Below are 13,651 nucleotides of genomic sequence, written 5' to 3' on the forward strand. Positions count from 1 at the left end.
TTTTTATGTTCTCATGCTAAAATAAACTAGTCATCAGTGCAAGTACATTGTATTTCTCTGTCTATCCCTAAAATTCACATATTATTCTATAGTAACTGGGGAAAAAATATTTCTCAATAAGATAGACAATGATTTAAGGTCGTTGATATGGCAAAAATCTTATGACATAAATCAGATCAATATTTCTGTATGGCTGGACGATATGACTTAGAAAAAATATCTTAATATTTATAGGCTACGTATGTCCTGATACAAAATATATCGGGATATAAAGCTCTTGAGTTTTCTTTTGAGATGGTTGTGCTTCTCAAGGCACTGTAAATACACTGTAAACTTTAATATCTACTGTTTCATTTCAGATAATATCTGGTTTATTCCTTTGGCTTTTTAGCGTTAAATTAAAATGTTAAAGTTAAAATTTATGTGTTTGAAACAATGAAATCAACTGTAAATGGGGTCAAATTCTGCTATGACAAAACAATTATTGTAGTATTCCAATATAATAATATGATGATTAGATTATCAATGCAACAGCCTTAAAAACAGAAAAATTACATCACAAATGATGGTATCCAAAATTTTAGTCCATATCTTGGTACGGGATATAGTGATTAATCGATATACAGTATTGCCCAATCCTAACACACATACAGTATATACAATTAACAGTTGAATTTGACAGCCCTAATATATGTATGTATACACTGAGTGCCTCACAAGAACATGCTTTTATTTCTAACTGTCTGTCTACAGCAAGTCCAATGATACAGACAACTACAACAATGAGACTCTCCTCTCCTCCGCCTCAACCATTGTCAAGCCTCCGACCACAGCGCCACCGACTGCCAAGCCCATTCTGCCCTTGCAGACAGGGGTCAAGGCTCAAGAGGAGGAGCAGTCTAATGGGCTGACAATATTCTTCAGCCTGCTGGTTATTGGTAGGTAGCATCTTGGTTTGTTAAACTGCTAAATATCTACTGCTTCAGTCAATTTCAGTTCACACTACAGTTAACTGAAAGGTGAACAGCACAGAAGTCATCTAAAAAGACACTTGAGTGTGGAAATATGGATGAATCAGGATTCAGATGATGGAGGGTATGTGGTTACACATTAATATGTGAGAGGTCATGTAATGCTTCCTCACAAAGTGGCCATTATGCATGTTAATTCAGCACAGTTTAAGACAAATGTGCACCACTGTGAGGGTTTAGAGAGGAAGGATGTGGCATGAAAAATTTATAAAGTTACTAATTCACTTTCTATACACCCAAAATATCACCAAGTTAAACATTTGATTGGTTTTCCTCCAGCACAACAAACATACAGTTATGAATAGCTAGAAAAACACACACAACACATCGTGTGGTTTCACTGAAAAGGTTGAGCTGAGCAATAAAACAACTTCCTCAGAAATCAGTCTAGAAACCACATAGAATAATACAATATATGACTTCCTGTAAATCATATCAGCACAATGCATTTGACTAATTTCCCTTCATAAGAGACTAAAAGGAAACCTGTTCAATCAGTGTTTTCTGAGGCTCTTTTAGCCACGTCTGTTGCATTTCAGCCAATATCCCTTGCATTTCTTATCCAAACAATATCAACGTCGGCTCTACACACACTAGTGCCCAAATTAAGTCACCTTCCAAGTTTGACAAGCAGGCGTTCTTTGTTTGTATTGATAGATATGCATACTCTCTGAGTTAAACAAACTAGGGATGGCCTGATATCACTCTTTCATGTCAGATATCACAAACTTGAGTATCTTCCAATACAATATCAGCCCAACATAGTCATTGTACACCTTTTAAACTACAGCTGTGCTAAGTCTCAAACTGGCTGACAAAAATATTCCTCTCCCAGTAAATAAACCGACCACAACATGACTCAGCTAAAACGCTATGGAATTTGTACAGGCTGTGCAAAGTGAAGAAGCATACCAAAATTAGGATGTTTCTCTTTCTGATATTCAATCCAGAGATTTTATCCAGTATCGGACTTATACCACTACCAAGTATTGTATTGGCTCATCCCTAATTTAAACATGACTGTCCATGGCTCTGTCATAAGAAAACTTTATACAGTGGTATGCAAAAGTTTGGGCACCCATGTAAATTTTCATGATTTTCCTTTATAAATCATTGGTTATTTGGATAAGAAATTTCAGTTAAATATGTCATATAGGAGACAAACACAGTGATATTTGAGAAGTGAAATAAAGTTTATATGATTTACCGAAAGTGTGCAAGAATTATTTAAACAAAATTAGGCATGTCCATACATTTAGGCACCCTTGTCATTTGATTGATTTCAATACCTTTAGCACTAATTATTGGAACTCAAAATTGGTTTGGTAACCTCAGTGACCCTTGACCTCCATACACAGGTGAATCCAATCATGAGAAAGGGTATTTAAGGAGGCCAATTGTAAGTGTTTCTCCTATTTGCATTTTCTCTGAAGAGTGGCAACATGGGAGCCTCAAAACAACTCTCAAATGACCTGAAAACAATGATTATTCATCATCATGGTTTAGGGGAAGGATACAGAAAGCTATCTCAGAGATTTAAGCTCTCAGTTTCATCTGTGAGGAACATTGTGAGGAATTGAAAGACCACAGGCACAGTTCCAGTTAAGGCCCGAAGTGGCAGACCAAGAAAAATCTCAGATAAGCAGAAGCGAAGGATGGTGAGAACAGTCACAGTCAACCCACAGACCAGCTCCAAAGACCTACAACATCATCTTGCTGCAGATGGTGTCACTGTGCATCGTTCAACTATTCAGTGCACTTTACACAAGGAGATGCTGTATGGAAGAGTAATGCAGAAAAAGCCTTTTCTCTGCACCCGTCACACATAGAGTTACTTGAGGTATGCTAAAGCACATTTGGAATAAGGTGCTGTGGACTGATGAAACTAAAATAGAGTTATTTGTGCAAAACAAGGGGCGTTATGCATGACTGAAAAAGAACACAGCATTCCAAGAAAAACACTTGCTACCTACAGTAAAATTTGGTGGTGGTTCCATCATGCTGTGGGGCTGTGTGGCCAGTGCAGGGACTGGGAATCTTGTTTAAGTTGATGAAAGTTGAGGGTCGCAGGGATTCCACTCAATATCAGCAGATTCTGGAGAACAATGTCCAGGAATCAATGACAAAGCTGGGGGCTGGATCTTTCAAAAAGACCTTAAAAACGACCCTAAACACTGCCCAAAATCTACTAAGGCATTCATGCAGAGGAACAAATACAATGTTCTGGAATGACCATCTCAGTCCCCAATCCTGAATATTATTGAACTTTTGTGGTGTGATTTAAAGCGGGCTGTCCATGCTCGGAAACCATCAAACCTGACTGAACTGGAGATGTTTTGTAAAGAAGAATGGTCCAAAATACCTTCCGCCAGAATCCAGACTCTAATTGGAAGCTATAGGAAGCGTTTAGAGGCTGTTATTTCTGCAAAAGGAAGCTGCACAACATTTTTCATTTTCTAAACTTATGCACATGACTAATTTTGTTTGAATAATTCTTGCACTTGCATGATTTACAGCACACTCATATAAACTTTATTTCACTTCTCAAATATCACTGTGTTTGTCTCCTATATGATATATTTAACTAAAATTTATTATTCAAACAACCAATGATTTATAAAGGAAAATCATGAACATTTACAGGGGTGCCCAAACTTTTGCATACCACTGTATGTTTTCATTGGGGACAATTGTCTTTTATGGACTGTGGTATTAAAGTATTTTTGGAGATTATTGTATTATTAGACTTTCTGTAAGAGGAGGTCACATTGAGCTAAAGAAAAACCGCCCGTCCAGTCCAGTCCTGTGAAGTAAAACCTGGGCTGATCTGAGTCACTGTGACACAGTGGTCTTCTCCTAAATGTTCACTCAATTGCTTTGCTTTTTGCTCTCTCCAGGTATCTGCATCATATTGGTACACCTGCTAATCAAGTTCAAGCTACATTTTCTTCCAGAGAGTGTGGCAGTGGTGTCTCTCGGTGAGTAATGACGCGTCACTCTGCACACAAACTTGAGCCTTACACAAGTGTGTGTAAAGACACACAGGTGTACACATGTGTGTTGTCATTGTTTGTGGGTGTGTCTGTTTCTGTATCAGCACAAACTACATGTACTGTAGAGATAGGGAAGAGAGAGAGAGGACATCAACTGGTCTTTAATAACCTCTTCATCACAAGATCTATTTTTTTCTGCCTCCTGTCTGAAATGACTTATAATTAAAATAAATGGAGTACAACTACTACGACTGCATGTTTAATATTAGTCTCAAAAGAAAGCTAAGTCACATGAGATTACTATAGAAGTGTCCCAATCAAGATATGTGCTACTGATCGCTGGTTTAGAAACTCAACTGCTCAAGATTATTAACTCCATCTGTGATTCCAGAATTTTGAGCACTGGGTCTGAAAAAAAATACAATTAATAGATTCAGGAAGCACTTATTTGAAAAAGTTTTGCTTAGTTCCACCTCCTCTGAATCTCTGTATATTCTTTTTAAAGTCCTTGTGCAGTTATTCACCCTGAAACTCAGTGACACACATCTGTCTTGACCCTGAAGGTCTGTCTTTCCTCTTGCATGTCCTGTATCCTGTATGTGAGATGGAGCTTCTGTCAGTGTTTGGATCAGGGGGCTTCTGTGAAAGATAGATAACACTCTGTTTACAAATCAGGAAGGGTTACTTTTCCTTCCTCATCACTTCCCCTTTCTCCTTTAGTCATTGTCACTAAGACAGTGATGTCTCTCTCTGCAATGGTCCTTCCCGTCATATATATATCTGGGTCATTCACAGTACTTTGATTCTTGAATCCCTGTCTTATCTCTTTCTTTTTGCCCTTTACACATCTCCGTGTTTACCTTGCTCTTTTAATTAACAATCAGCTGTGCAGCAAGGGAGCTGAGTGCCCAAGGGAACAATACATTTTTTTTCACAGGTGCTTTAAATCCTTGAAAATGTTGTGTTTTCAAGGTTTGAAAAGTGCTTGAAGTACTTAAAAATGCATGAAATACAGACTGTATGATACTAAAACTGCTGGGTTTCTCTTATCACCATAATAGTCTAAAGGTGTCTGTCTTTCTATGTACAGTGCCTTGAGATAATGTATGCTGTGATTTAGTGCTATACAATTGAATTGAACATTTTCCATTTACGTGTACTCGAATTGCACCTTTTATGTGAATGGTGCTTTATCAGTGTTGTGAATTTATTGAAAATACCATATAAATAAGTGTTTGTTTTTCACTGTCATTTATTTTTGCTTCTTTTCTTTGTTTCTTTTTTTTTACCCATGCTAGGGATACTAATGGGAGGCTTCATCAAGCTTATTGAGTTTCAGCAACTGGCCAACTGGAAGGTAAAGTTTTTGACCTCTTCTTCACACGTCCTTTTCTTTTTATCCACTCTCCATTGGCTAGATTTTTCTTTTTTACAATTAACAAACCAATGCAATTAATGGTGCTTTGTAACAGATACACACAAATGGCACCCTTAAAAACTACTTTTAAGTCAAATTCATTCATTCATTCAGTCATTCAGTCATTTCAGTCAGCAGACCTGAATCCAACAGAGCAGCTTTTCACTTCCTGCCTGAAGGAATCCCAATGTGAAACTAATGGTGTGTTTCCACTGGCTCGCCTCGGCACGCTACAGTTAAGTTGCTTAGTACTACTTACTTTTTTAGTACCTGCTCTGGTGAGGTTCTAAGCATGCTGAGTAGTTATTATGCGTGACGTAGTCAGACTGCTGGCCACTGATTGGTCGGAGTGCTTCACAGGAAGAGCCGTCCAACACAAGAATCTAGCCGAACAATGCCGAACTGTGTCTACAATGTCTAAAATCTCAATATTTAACAGAGAAGTCTGGTGTATTTAGCTACAAAACTGCTGATCGCGAGCTGCATCAAAAACCCTGCTGCTGTATTGGAGGAAGTGCTGAACAAATAGTTTTAATTAACTGATTCTAATGATTCAGTTACACTGAAAACAACTTGTTTACAAGTCACTAGTCACTGGTTTGTGTGTAAAGCCCAATGTATACTTCTGCGTAAAGTGCTCTACGTAGGTTGCGGAGACCACTCTACATCGCTGGAGAGGCTGTCGGAGAGTCTCTCCATCATCTCCAGGTAGACAAAATATTTATATATATTAAGTGTCCGTCACTCTGTCAAGGGACAAACGGAGATGGCAAGGGCTGCAATTGGTCCTCAGGACAGGCCGAGCTAACGCTGCTCTGTTCCGGCCACTGTGCGCACCGAGGGTCCACAGAGGTGGAGCTGATCACCGCCGACAACGTCGCTGCCAAACTATAAATACGTCATATCTTAATACAAAAACCACAAGTTTAGACTCTAAATGGCTAATTTCTCGCCTCCAATGATCTTATAACTGCTTTCCGGGACACAGAAAATATTTATTTCAGGTGAGAAACGGCCACTGTTTCAATGTTATACAGCTGCAAAAACAATAACAGTCTTTCTCTCTCAGACGCCTTTGCTCACTGTAGCTAGAAGCACAACAGCCTTGCATAGCGACCCCTACTGATCGGGGGAAAAATTGCAGTGCGTGTTTGGCACCACGTCTGAGAACTATGAAGGCTCGAGGGGTCTCCGTGGTTACGCAGTTGGATCACGCATTACGCAGTCGGAGAAGTATACTGTGGCCTTAAAACGCAGTTTCATCCAGCCGTGCAGTGATGACTCCACCCACGTTGAGTAGGTACTTTTTTTGTAGTGGAAAACTGTGCCGTACCATGCCGAGGCGAGGCAGCACCATAGTGGAAAAGGGCCATAACATGACTTAGTCTCCAGTCATTGCAGGAAGCAATGAACAATTCATTAAACAACATCTTTTTAATGAACTGATTCTAATGATTCAGTACTTCTGAAAAAAGACCTGCTTTGCCCATCACTTCTTTGTGTGTTTGTGTCGCGTGGAGACATCGCAGCGGTTTCACACAGCCGTGCTGTGACGATCACACCCACGTTGAGGAGGAGGTACTATACAATAAGGGAAAATGACGTGCCTGATAACAAACCGAGTAGATTCGAGTGAAAATACCCCCATTGGAAATGATCAGTACTACATCTGTATACAGCACTAATTCTATACATTATACATCTCTCTCTCACACACATGCAAAAGTGTTGCTTCATTGAAAGCATGCAGGGTTTTCCCTGTTTTTTTTATCGTTTTTTTTTTTTTTACAGACCAAGGTGGCAAAGGCTGGAGAATATGGGTGACGTGCGCATTATATTTAGCATTAAGGGTAGAGCTACCTGGCAGAGGTAGAGATCAGCCACAGCATGCTCTCCTCAAGAGCTTTGGACTGAAACAATAAACCAAATAACTCATTGAAATCAATTCAACATATTTTTACACGTCTTCTCTGGTTTCAGTCTGACCCTCATATTCTGACTGGTTGGAAGTGGTAAATCATTGTAAAAATTGACAGATTACAGTTAACTTCACCAATGCTTGCGACGTATGACGCATCTGAGGTTCGCGCAGTTCCCCGTCCACTACAATGTTGGAAACCATCGTTTTCTGCCTCAACCAAGGTGGCAGCCCGCGAAACCCTGAGCATGCTTTTCTTATAATTTGTTTGTGATGCAATTTGCACCACAGCAAATTCCCCTGTAATCCCCACACCCATCCAACAACCTCGCCCACACACAACCACAGCCCAACCCAGCAACCCAGTTAACATACTGTATGTATATCCTCCCTATGCTGCAGTTAGTTTTTACTTTTCTTCCTGGTCAGTGTCCATCACATATCTAATCTCTTTATCTTCTCTCAGCACCTATCCATAGTGACAGTCATTAGTCTTTGCTTGGTGTTCTTTACCCTGGATCCCAGCCTTTAATTAACATTCCTTGTTCACTGCCATTGAGTGAAAGAACAAATGAACTACAGAGGTAGAAAGAGGGATAGAGTGAGTGTGTTTGTGGGGGGGTGGGGGGGGGGCAGGAAGACAGGTCAGGTTGTGTCAGTGTTTCTTGCACACAGGGGCCCATTGTTTGTTAGCCTGGGGGCCTCTGGGTGTTACTGATTTCTCTGCACTAGTAACCAGACCCCCGCCCCCCCAGCCCATTCCCACTGTTTTTCCTGTCCTGTGAATCTTATATATGTTATTTCAGTGTTTATCTTGGTCACCTCACTTCATGATCTATTATTGCTGTACAGCTTCAATGAAACTGTCTGAGGGGAGATGTTAGTGGATACCCAGGCCATGATGTCTGGATCCATAATCTCTGACCTATTTGTATTTGAGAAATCCCTGAAGAGCATAGTGTACCATGTGACATGTTCTGTGAGTCACAGCCAGAGGCAACTGTGTCATTTTATCTGCTTCACCTTTTGCAAATGAAACCTTTAGAAAAAGTGTGCAAAGTGCTTTTTTTTTTTACATGTTACATTTAAATCCCAACAGCAACTCAGAATGCCATTTTCAAACCACACCCAGTTGGCAGGTGGAATGTGATCACTTACAGAATTTCTTTGTCCCTGATACTAGAGTGAAACCTTCGACGACTTTGAATGGTGTGCCCTGAAATTTAGATAGTAAATAACTTTACTTTTGTTTTGTTCACAATATATTTACTGAGTTTTATCACATTATTCAACAGACATTTAATTATATATTTGAAAAAAGCTTTGCAGCTGTATTCTAGCTGTGCATGTCTGAAATGCACCTTCTTCTGTCTCTGGTGTTTCTTCATCCCTTTCACCTCACCCGAAAAAAGTCCTGCTGAGGTTGAACATTTGCAAGAATTGTTCACCTGGCTGCACTTGTTGCTGCCATTCCTTTCCGAATAATTATTTGATCACTCGATTATTAACCAATGATTCAATTATTTGTCAACTCATCCACAATTTCGGTTTGAGAGATTTTTAACATGATTAAAACAAGCTGAAATGTGAATATTTTCTGGTTTATTTACACCAAATAACGAATAAAATCATTGAAACTGAATCTTTTTGGTTTGTGGATTAATCAATTGTGAAAATAATCGTTAGTTGCACCTCTAATATTTATACCCATGCAGTGCAAGAATCAAGGAACTGTTTGTTCTGCTTTGAAATTGTGGCACTCTTGCAACATCTAGTGGCAGTTAATACACACATATAATAACCTTGTAAGGCTTGTGTCATCTCCTCTCAGTACAATGTTTTCGGAAGCTCAAAACATGCAACCTGTCACAATCACCAAGGGTGAGCGAAACACCAAGCTCTCCATTTTCAGTCCTCTCTGTACAACTCGGCACATCCACCATGTGCTCTACCAGTATTAGAAACTACTTTTCCTTTTCTCTCGCATCTGCCCATCTCTCCTCTGTGCGCTGACACAGACTGAAGATGAAATAACATGCTGCTACAAAGCAAGCTTCTCTTTTTCTCGCAAAGCAGAGAGAGCGTAGACATGAGACGAGAAATGCTTGGATTTTAGATGTCGTTTTAGATGTCGTCACAACTTCATAATTGTGATCAGGTATCTGTGATCACTTTTCCTCATTGGCTGTATATCCTAAAACTATCCAGATATTGTTTATAAGCCGTATCACCCAGCCTTACAGAAATATTGATTTGTATATATACATACATATATATATATATATACATACATATATATGTATATACTGTGCAAAAGTTTCAGGGCACCACCAGCTTTGTTGTTTTTTCTGTCAGTCAAATTCTGTGATCATTGGCATTTGGAATGAAGTGATGCGACCTACAGCTGGTCTTGAATATTAGCGAGCTGTCAATGAGTTTAACTCATGCAACATGTGTATGTAATGCTCAAGAATGCCTTAAATAAACCTGGCATAATAGATGTTGAAAAGAAAACGTCTATTACAATTTAAATGAAATAGTAGGACAAACACAGGATTTACCAGTAACATTAATTAAGGTTCCACTCTAGTATTAACAGAGATGTGTTATTGTTCAAGTGTAAAGGTAGGTCACACTAAATACTTGACACCTGTAGAGGATAATTTTTTTATTTTGGTAAACAACAACAATAAACTGCATACATATTTTCTGGATATGTTCCAGTAAAGTGAAATAGAAATAATTATGCTCTATTGTTGTTATAGCATTGCTAAAACAACAACTTGATGGTGGCTTAAGATTTCTGCACAGTACTGTACATACATACTTTAGATAATATTTTTTTATTTCTCTCTGTTGTTGCAGTGCACTGTTTATAACACTCACCCTCAGTGACTACAGTGGTGAGTTTTAAAGTCCCTAAAGGCAGCATATACTTGTAATAGATCTCTCCCACGCCACAGAGAGAGATATTAATTGTGGTTTCAGGGGCCTTTTTTCCCATGTGGTGAAGTCACAGTGTGTGACAGAGCTGAAACTCCAGGGAGCCTGTACTCCCTCACCAAGTTCTCTCCATCGTCCCCACTCATATTCCTCTGTATTCCTCTCTCAACCCCTTTCAAATTGTCTCCTCTTCATCTCTAGCATTCATTCATCTTCTCTCATTTACTTCAAGCTCTGTGTCTGCACTTCCCCAGAGTATTCTGCTCTCTCTCTGGTTTCATCTGTTTCATGTCTCACCTTTTTTTAATTTCTCTGCTATCAGCATAATCTAGGCCTGCAACTAGTGATTATTTTTAGAATCGAGTAATCTGTTAATTATTTTATCAATTAATTGAGTATTATTTTGTCTATAAAATGTAGGAAAATGTTGAAAAATGCTGATCAGTGTTTACCAAACCTGGAAACAACATTTAGAAATGAGAAAATATTCACATTCCGAGATTAGAAAAAGTTGGTATTCAGAGATTAGAAAACGTTGGCATTCAGAGACTAGAAAACGTTGGTATTGAGATTAGAAAACGTTGGCATTCAGAGATTAGAAAATATTCAGATTCCAAGATTTGAAAATATTCACATTCAGAGATTCGAAAATATTCACATTTCAAGATTAGAAAATGTTCACATTCAGAGATTAGAAAATATTCATATTCCAAGATTAGAAAACATTTACATTCACATTCAGAGATTAAAAAATGTTCACATTCAGAGATTAGAAAATATTCACATTCAGAGATTAGAAACTGTTCATATTCAGAGATCAGAAAATTAGAAAGAAAAACCTCTAAAACTGATTAATTGATTATCGAAATAGGTGATGATTAATTTAATCATCGATTAACAATCAATTAATCATATAATTGTTGCATCATCATTGTTTTTTGACAGGTGCTCTAATAAATTTGTTCAGCACTTTATGCTAACTTTATTGTGTTTTTTTTTTTGTTTGTTTGATTATTTCTTTTCTTGTGTACAAGGAGGAGGAAATGTTCCGGCCCAACATGTTCTTCCTTCTGCTGTTGCCACCCATCATCTTTGAATCTGGATATTCTTTACATAAGGTACAGTACATGAGTATATGTGTGAGCATGTAAACGTTTGTATTACTGATGATTCTGTTGATTAATTTTCTTGATTAATCCCATCCATAGGTGGTAGGTGGTGCCACATGGCAAAACATGATTTCAAAACATAAACATGATTTGCGGTCCACAAAATATTTTTTTTAATGCCAGGGTTTCTAAGGCGTTGCTTGATTTTTTTTTATACACTACAGATTTTTCTAAACCGGGGAAAAAGTGCGCTGCTTGTCCAGGTACCGATTGAAACCCAAGTCACACCATCAAATGCGTCGTATTATGGGTACATTGTTCTTGTCAATAAAGATGTTATGTTTATGGATGCACCGATAATTCGGCAGCCGCAACACAGTGAGTACACTGTGGAACAGCACCTATTAATGCTGGAAAGTCTGGAAAGAACAGCTTACGGCGCAGATTATGAACTCCCTGTGACATTCACTTCACACCAGAGAGCATTCTCTCTTTTTGAGCAGTTAACTAAAGAGATCAGCTCATCCGATGAACCTTAATTGCAGCGTTAAAGGGTCTTTGACAAAAAGGTTGAGACCACGGAGTGAAAACAATGAAAAGTGCGCTCTGCTCTTATGAGTCGTCACCATGTTTTACTAAGATCTACTCGGATCCCCTGCACATTGTGACTGTACTCGATCCTCGCCATAAATATAATTATTTGTATGGGGGATAAAACACGTAGAGAAATGATCCAGTCTGCTTTGGATATGGAGACGTGCAGGAGCGGTGAACGGCGCAGGAGAGAGATAAGAGAACAGCGCAGGTGTGGTGCGCAGGAAAAAAAAGGGTCTGCACCAGATGAGGCAGATGAGGGTGCACTACCACTTTTTTATATATATATAATATTTTGTAGACTGCAAATCATGTTTATGTTTTGAAATCATGTTTTGGCATGTGGCGCCCCCTACCGCCGTCTACCAATCATTGCAGTCAGTAGAGTCTCAGCTGCCGAGCAAGCACGGGTTCCCAGTTACGTCAGAAAACGAAACCTAAAAGACCTCGGTATTTTTTATTTAGTAGCCGTTTTTGGCCACATTCTTACATATGGCACCTTTAATTAGTGTTTAATTTAAGTGAAAAAAATATATATATTTATTTTAATTTCAAGAGTGTGTATTTTTGTAACACTCTATGGTTGTTGTTTAAATATTGTTTATAAATGTCTTACAATAACACATAATAGTCATAAATTCAAATTTCCTGTCAACTTTAAACATTTTTTTGAACAAAAACACTGTGGGCCCCGGTGGGCCGCCCAAGAGGCCCTACCACCGGGCTTAGCAGGATTTCTGGGGGAAACCCTGAATGTGAATATTTTGGCTGTGCAAATAATTACAAATGACCCTACTTTTCAATGTAATACTACTTCCATGTTATGCAACAGCATGTAACTTCAAATGTCATGCTACTAGGTCCATGAATAGTGATGAAGTTGTGTTTGTGTACAATCAGGGGAACTTCTTCCAGAACATTGGCTCCATTACACTCTTTGCTGTGATTGGCACGGCCATCTCAGCCTTCATAGTTGGAGGAGGCATCTATTTCCTTGGCCAGGTGAGGACTTTAGTCGCTTCTATGAACAACTCGGCAAAGAAAATAATGTATACTTGTTTGTTTGATGAAATAATATTGTTTAACCTGTTCCTAATTGCTTTTAAGCAATTAGGAACATTGTATTCAAAAATACAACAAGAATGTTTTGCATTGCATGCTGTATCAGAAATTGGGTTTGGGAGAAATTAGTTTAATTGCAGAATCGAGATCTACATCTTTATGAATAAGTTTTTTCAAAGCTCCCATAGACCGGAAGTTCCAATTAACGCTGTTTATTGGTGTGTATCTGCGCCATCACCTCATTTATGAAGCCCTAAATTTTCGAAACAAACAGTTTCGGAACGCTGGGTTTTATTGTATTCTCACTGTGTCACTGTGTGTGGACGGCTTAATTAATTAATTTAAATGAAATAATGAATTTTGGGAAACACTGGATTAAGGTGGGTACATATGGATTAGGGCTGTCATTGTTTTCCAAAATAGCACTGAATGTGAGTGTGAATGGTTGTTGTTTGTCATTAATTCTTTCTTAATTGTTTAAAGTCTTAGTTTCTGTGTCTCACATGTTTGGTCTCTTGCTACAGCTAAGGTAGTGCTACACTTGACCTCGTGTCTATCTCTCAATGTGTGTTTTTTTTTTCTCT

The 13,651-nt window shown here is 38.5% G+C and overlaps 1 protein-coding gene across 1 annotated transcript in view; it reads left to right on the top strand.

The window, feature by feature from the left end:
• Nucleotides 1-13,651, top strand: part of slc9a8 (solute carrier family 9 member 8) — a 28,056-nt gene that overhangs the window by 545 nt on the left and 13,860 nt on the right. The window contains exons 2-6 of the mRNA XM_083894715.1: nt 754-938; nt 3,929-4,009; nt 5,323-5,381; nt 11,337-11,420; nt 12,906-13,007. Of these exons, the coding sequence (XP_083750841.1) occupies nt 754-938; nt 3,929-4,009; nt 5,323-5,381; nt 11,337-11,420; nt 12,906-13,007 (511 nt within the window). The remainder of the gene's footprint in view (nt 1-753; nt 939-3,928; nt 4,010-5,322; nt 5,382-11,336; nt 11,421-12,905; nt 13,008-13,651) is intronic.

Source organism: Microchirus variegatus (assembly GCF_963457635.1).
Source record: "Microchirus variegatus genome assembly, chromosome: 9".
In the NCBI taxonomy this organism is placed as follows: Eukaryota; Metazoa; Chordata; class Actinopteri; order Pleuronectiformes; family Soleidae; genus Microchirus; species Microchirus variegatus.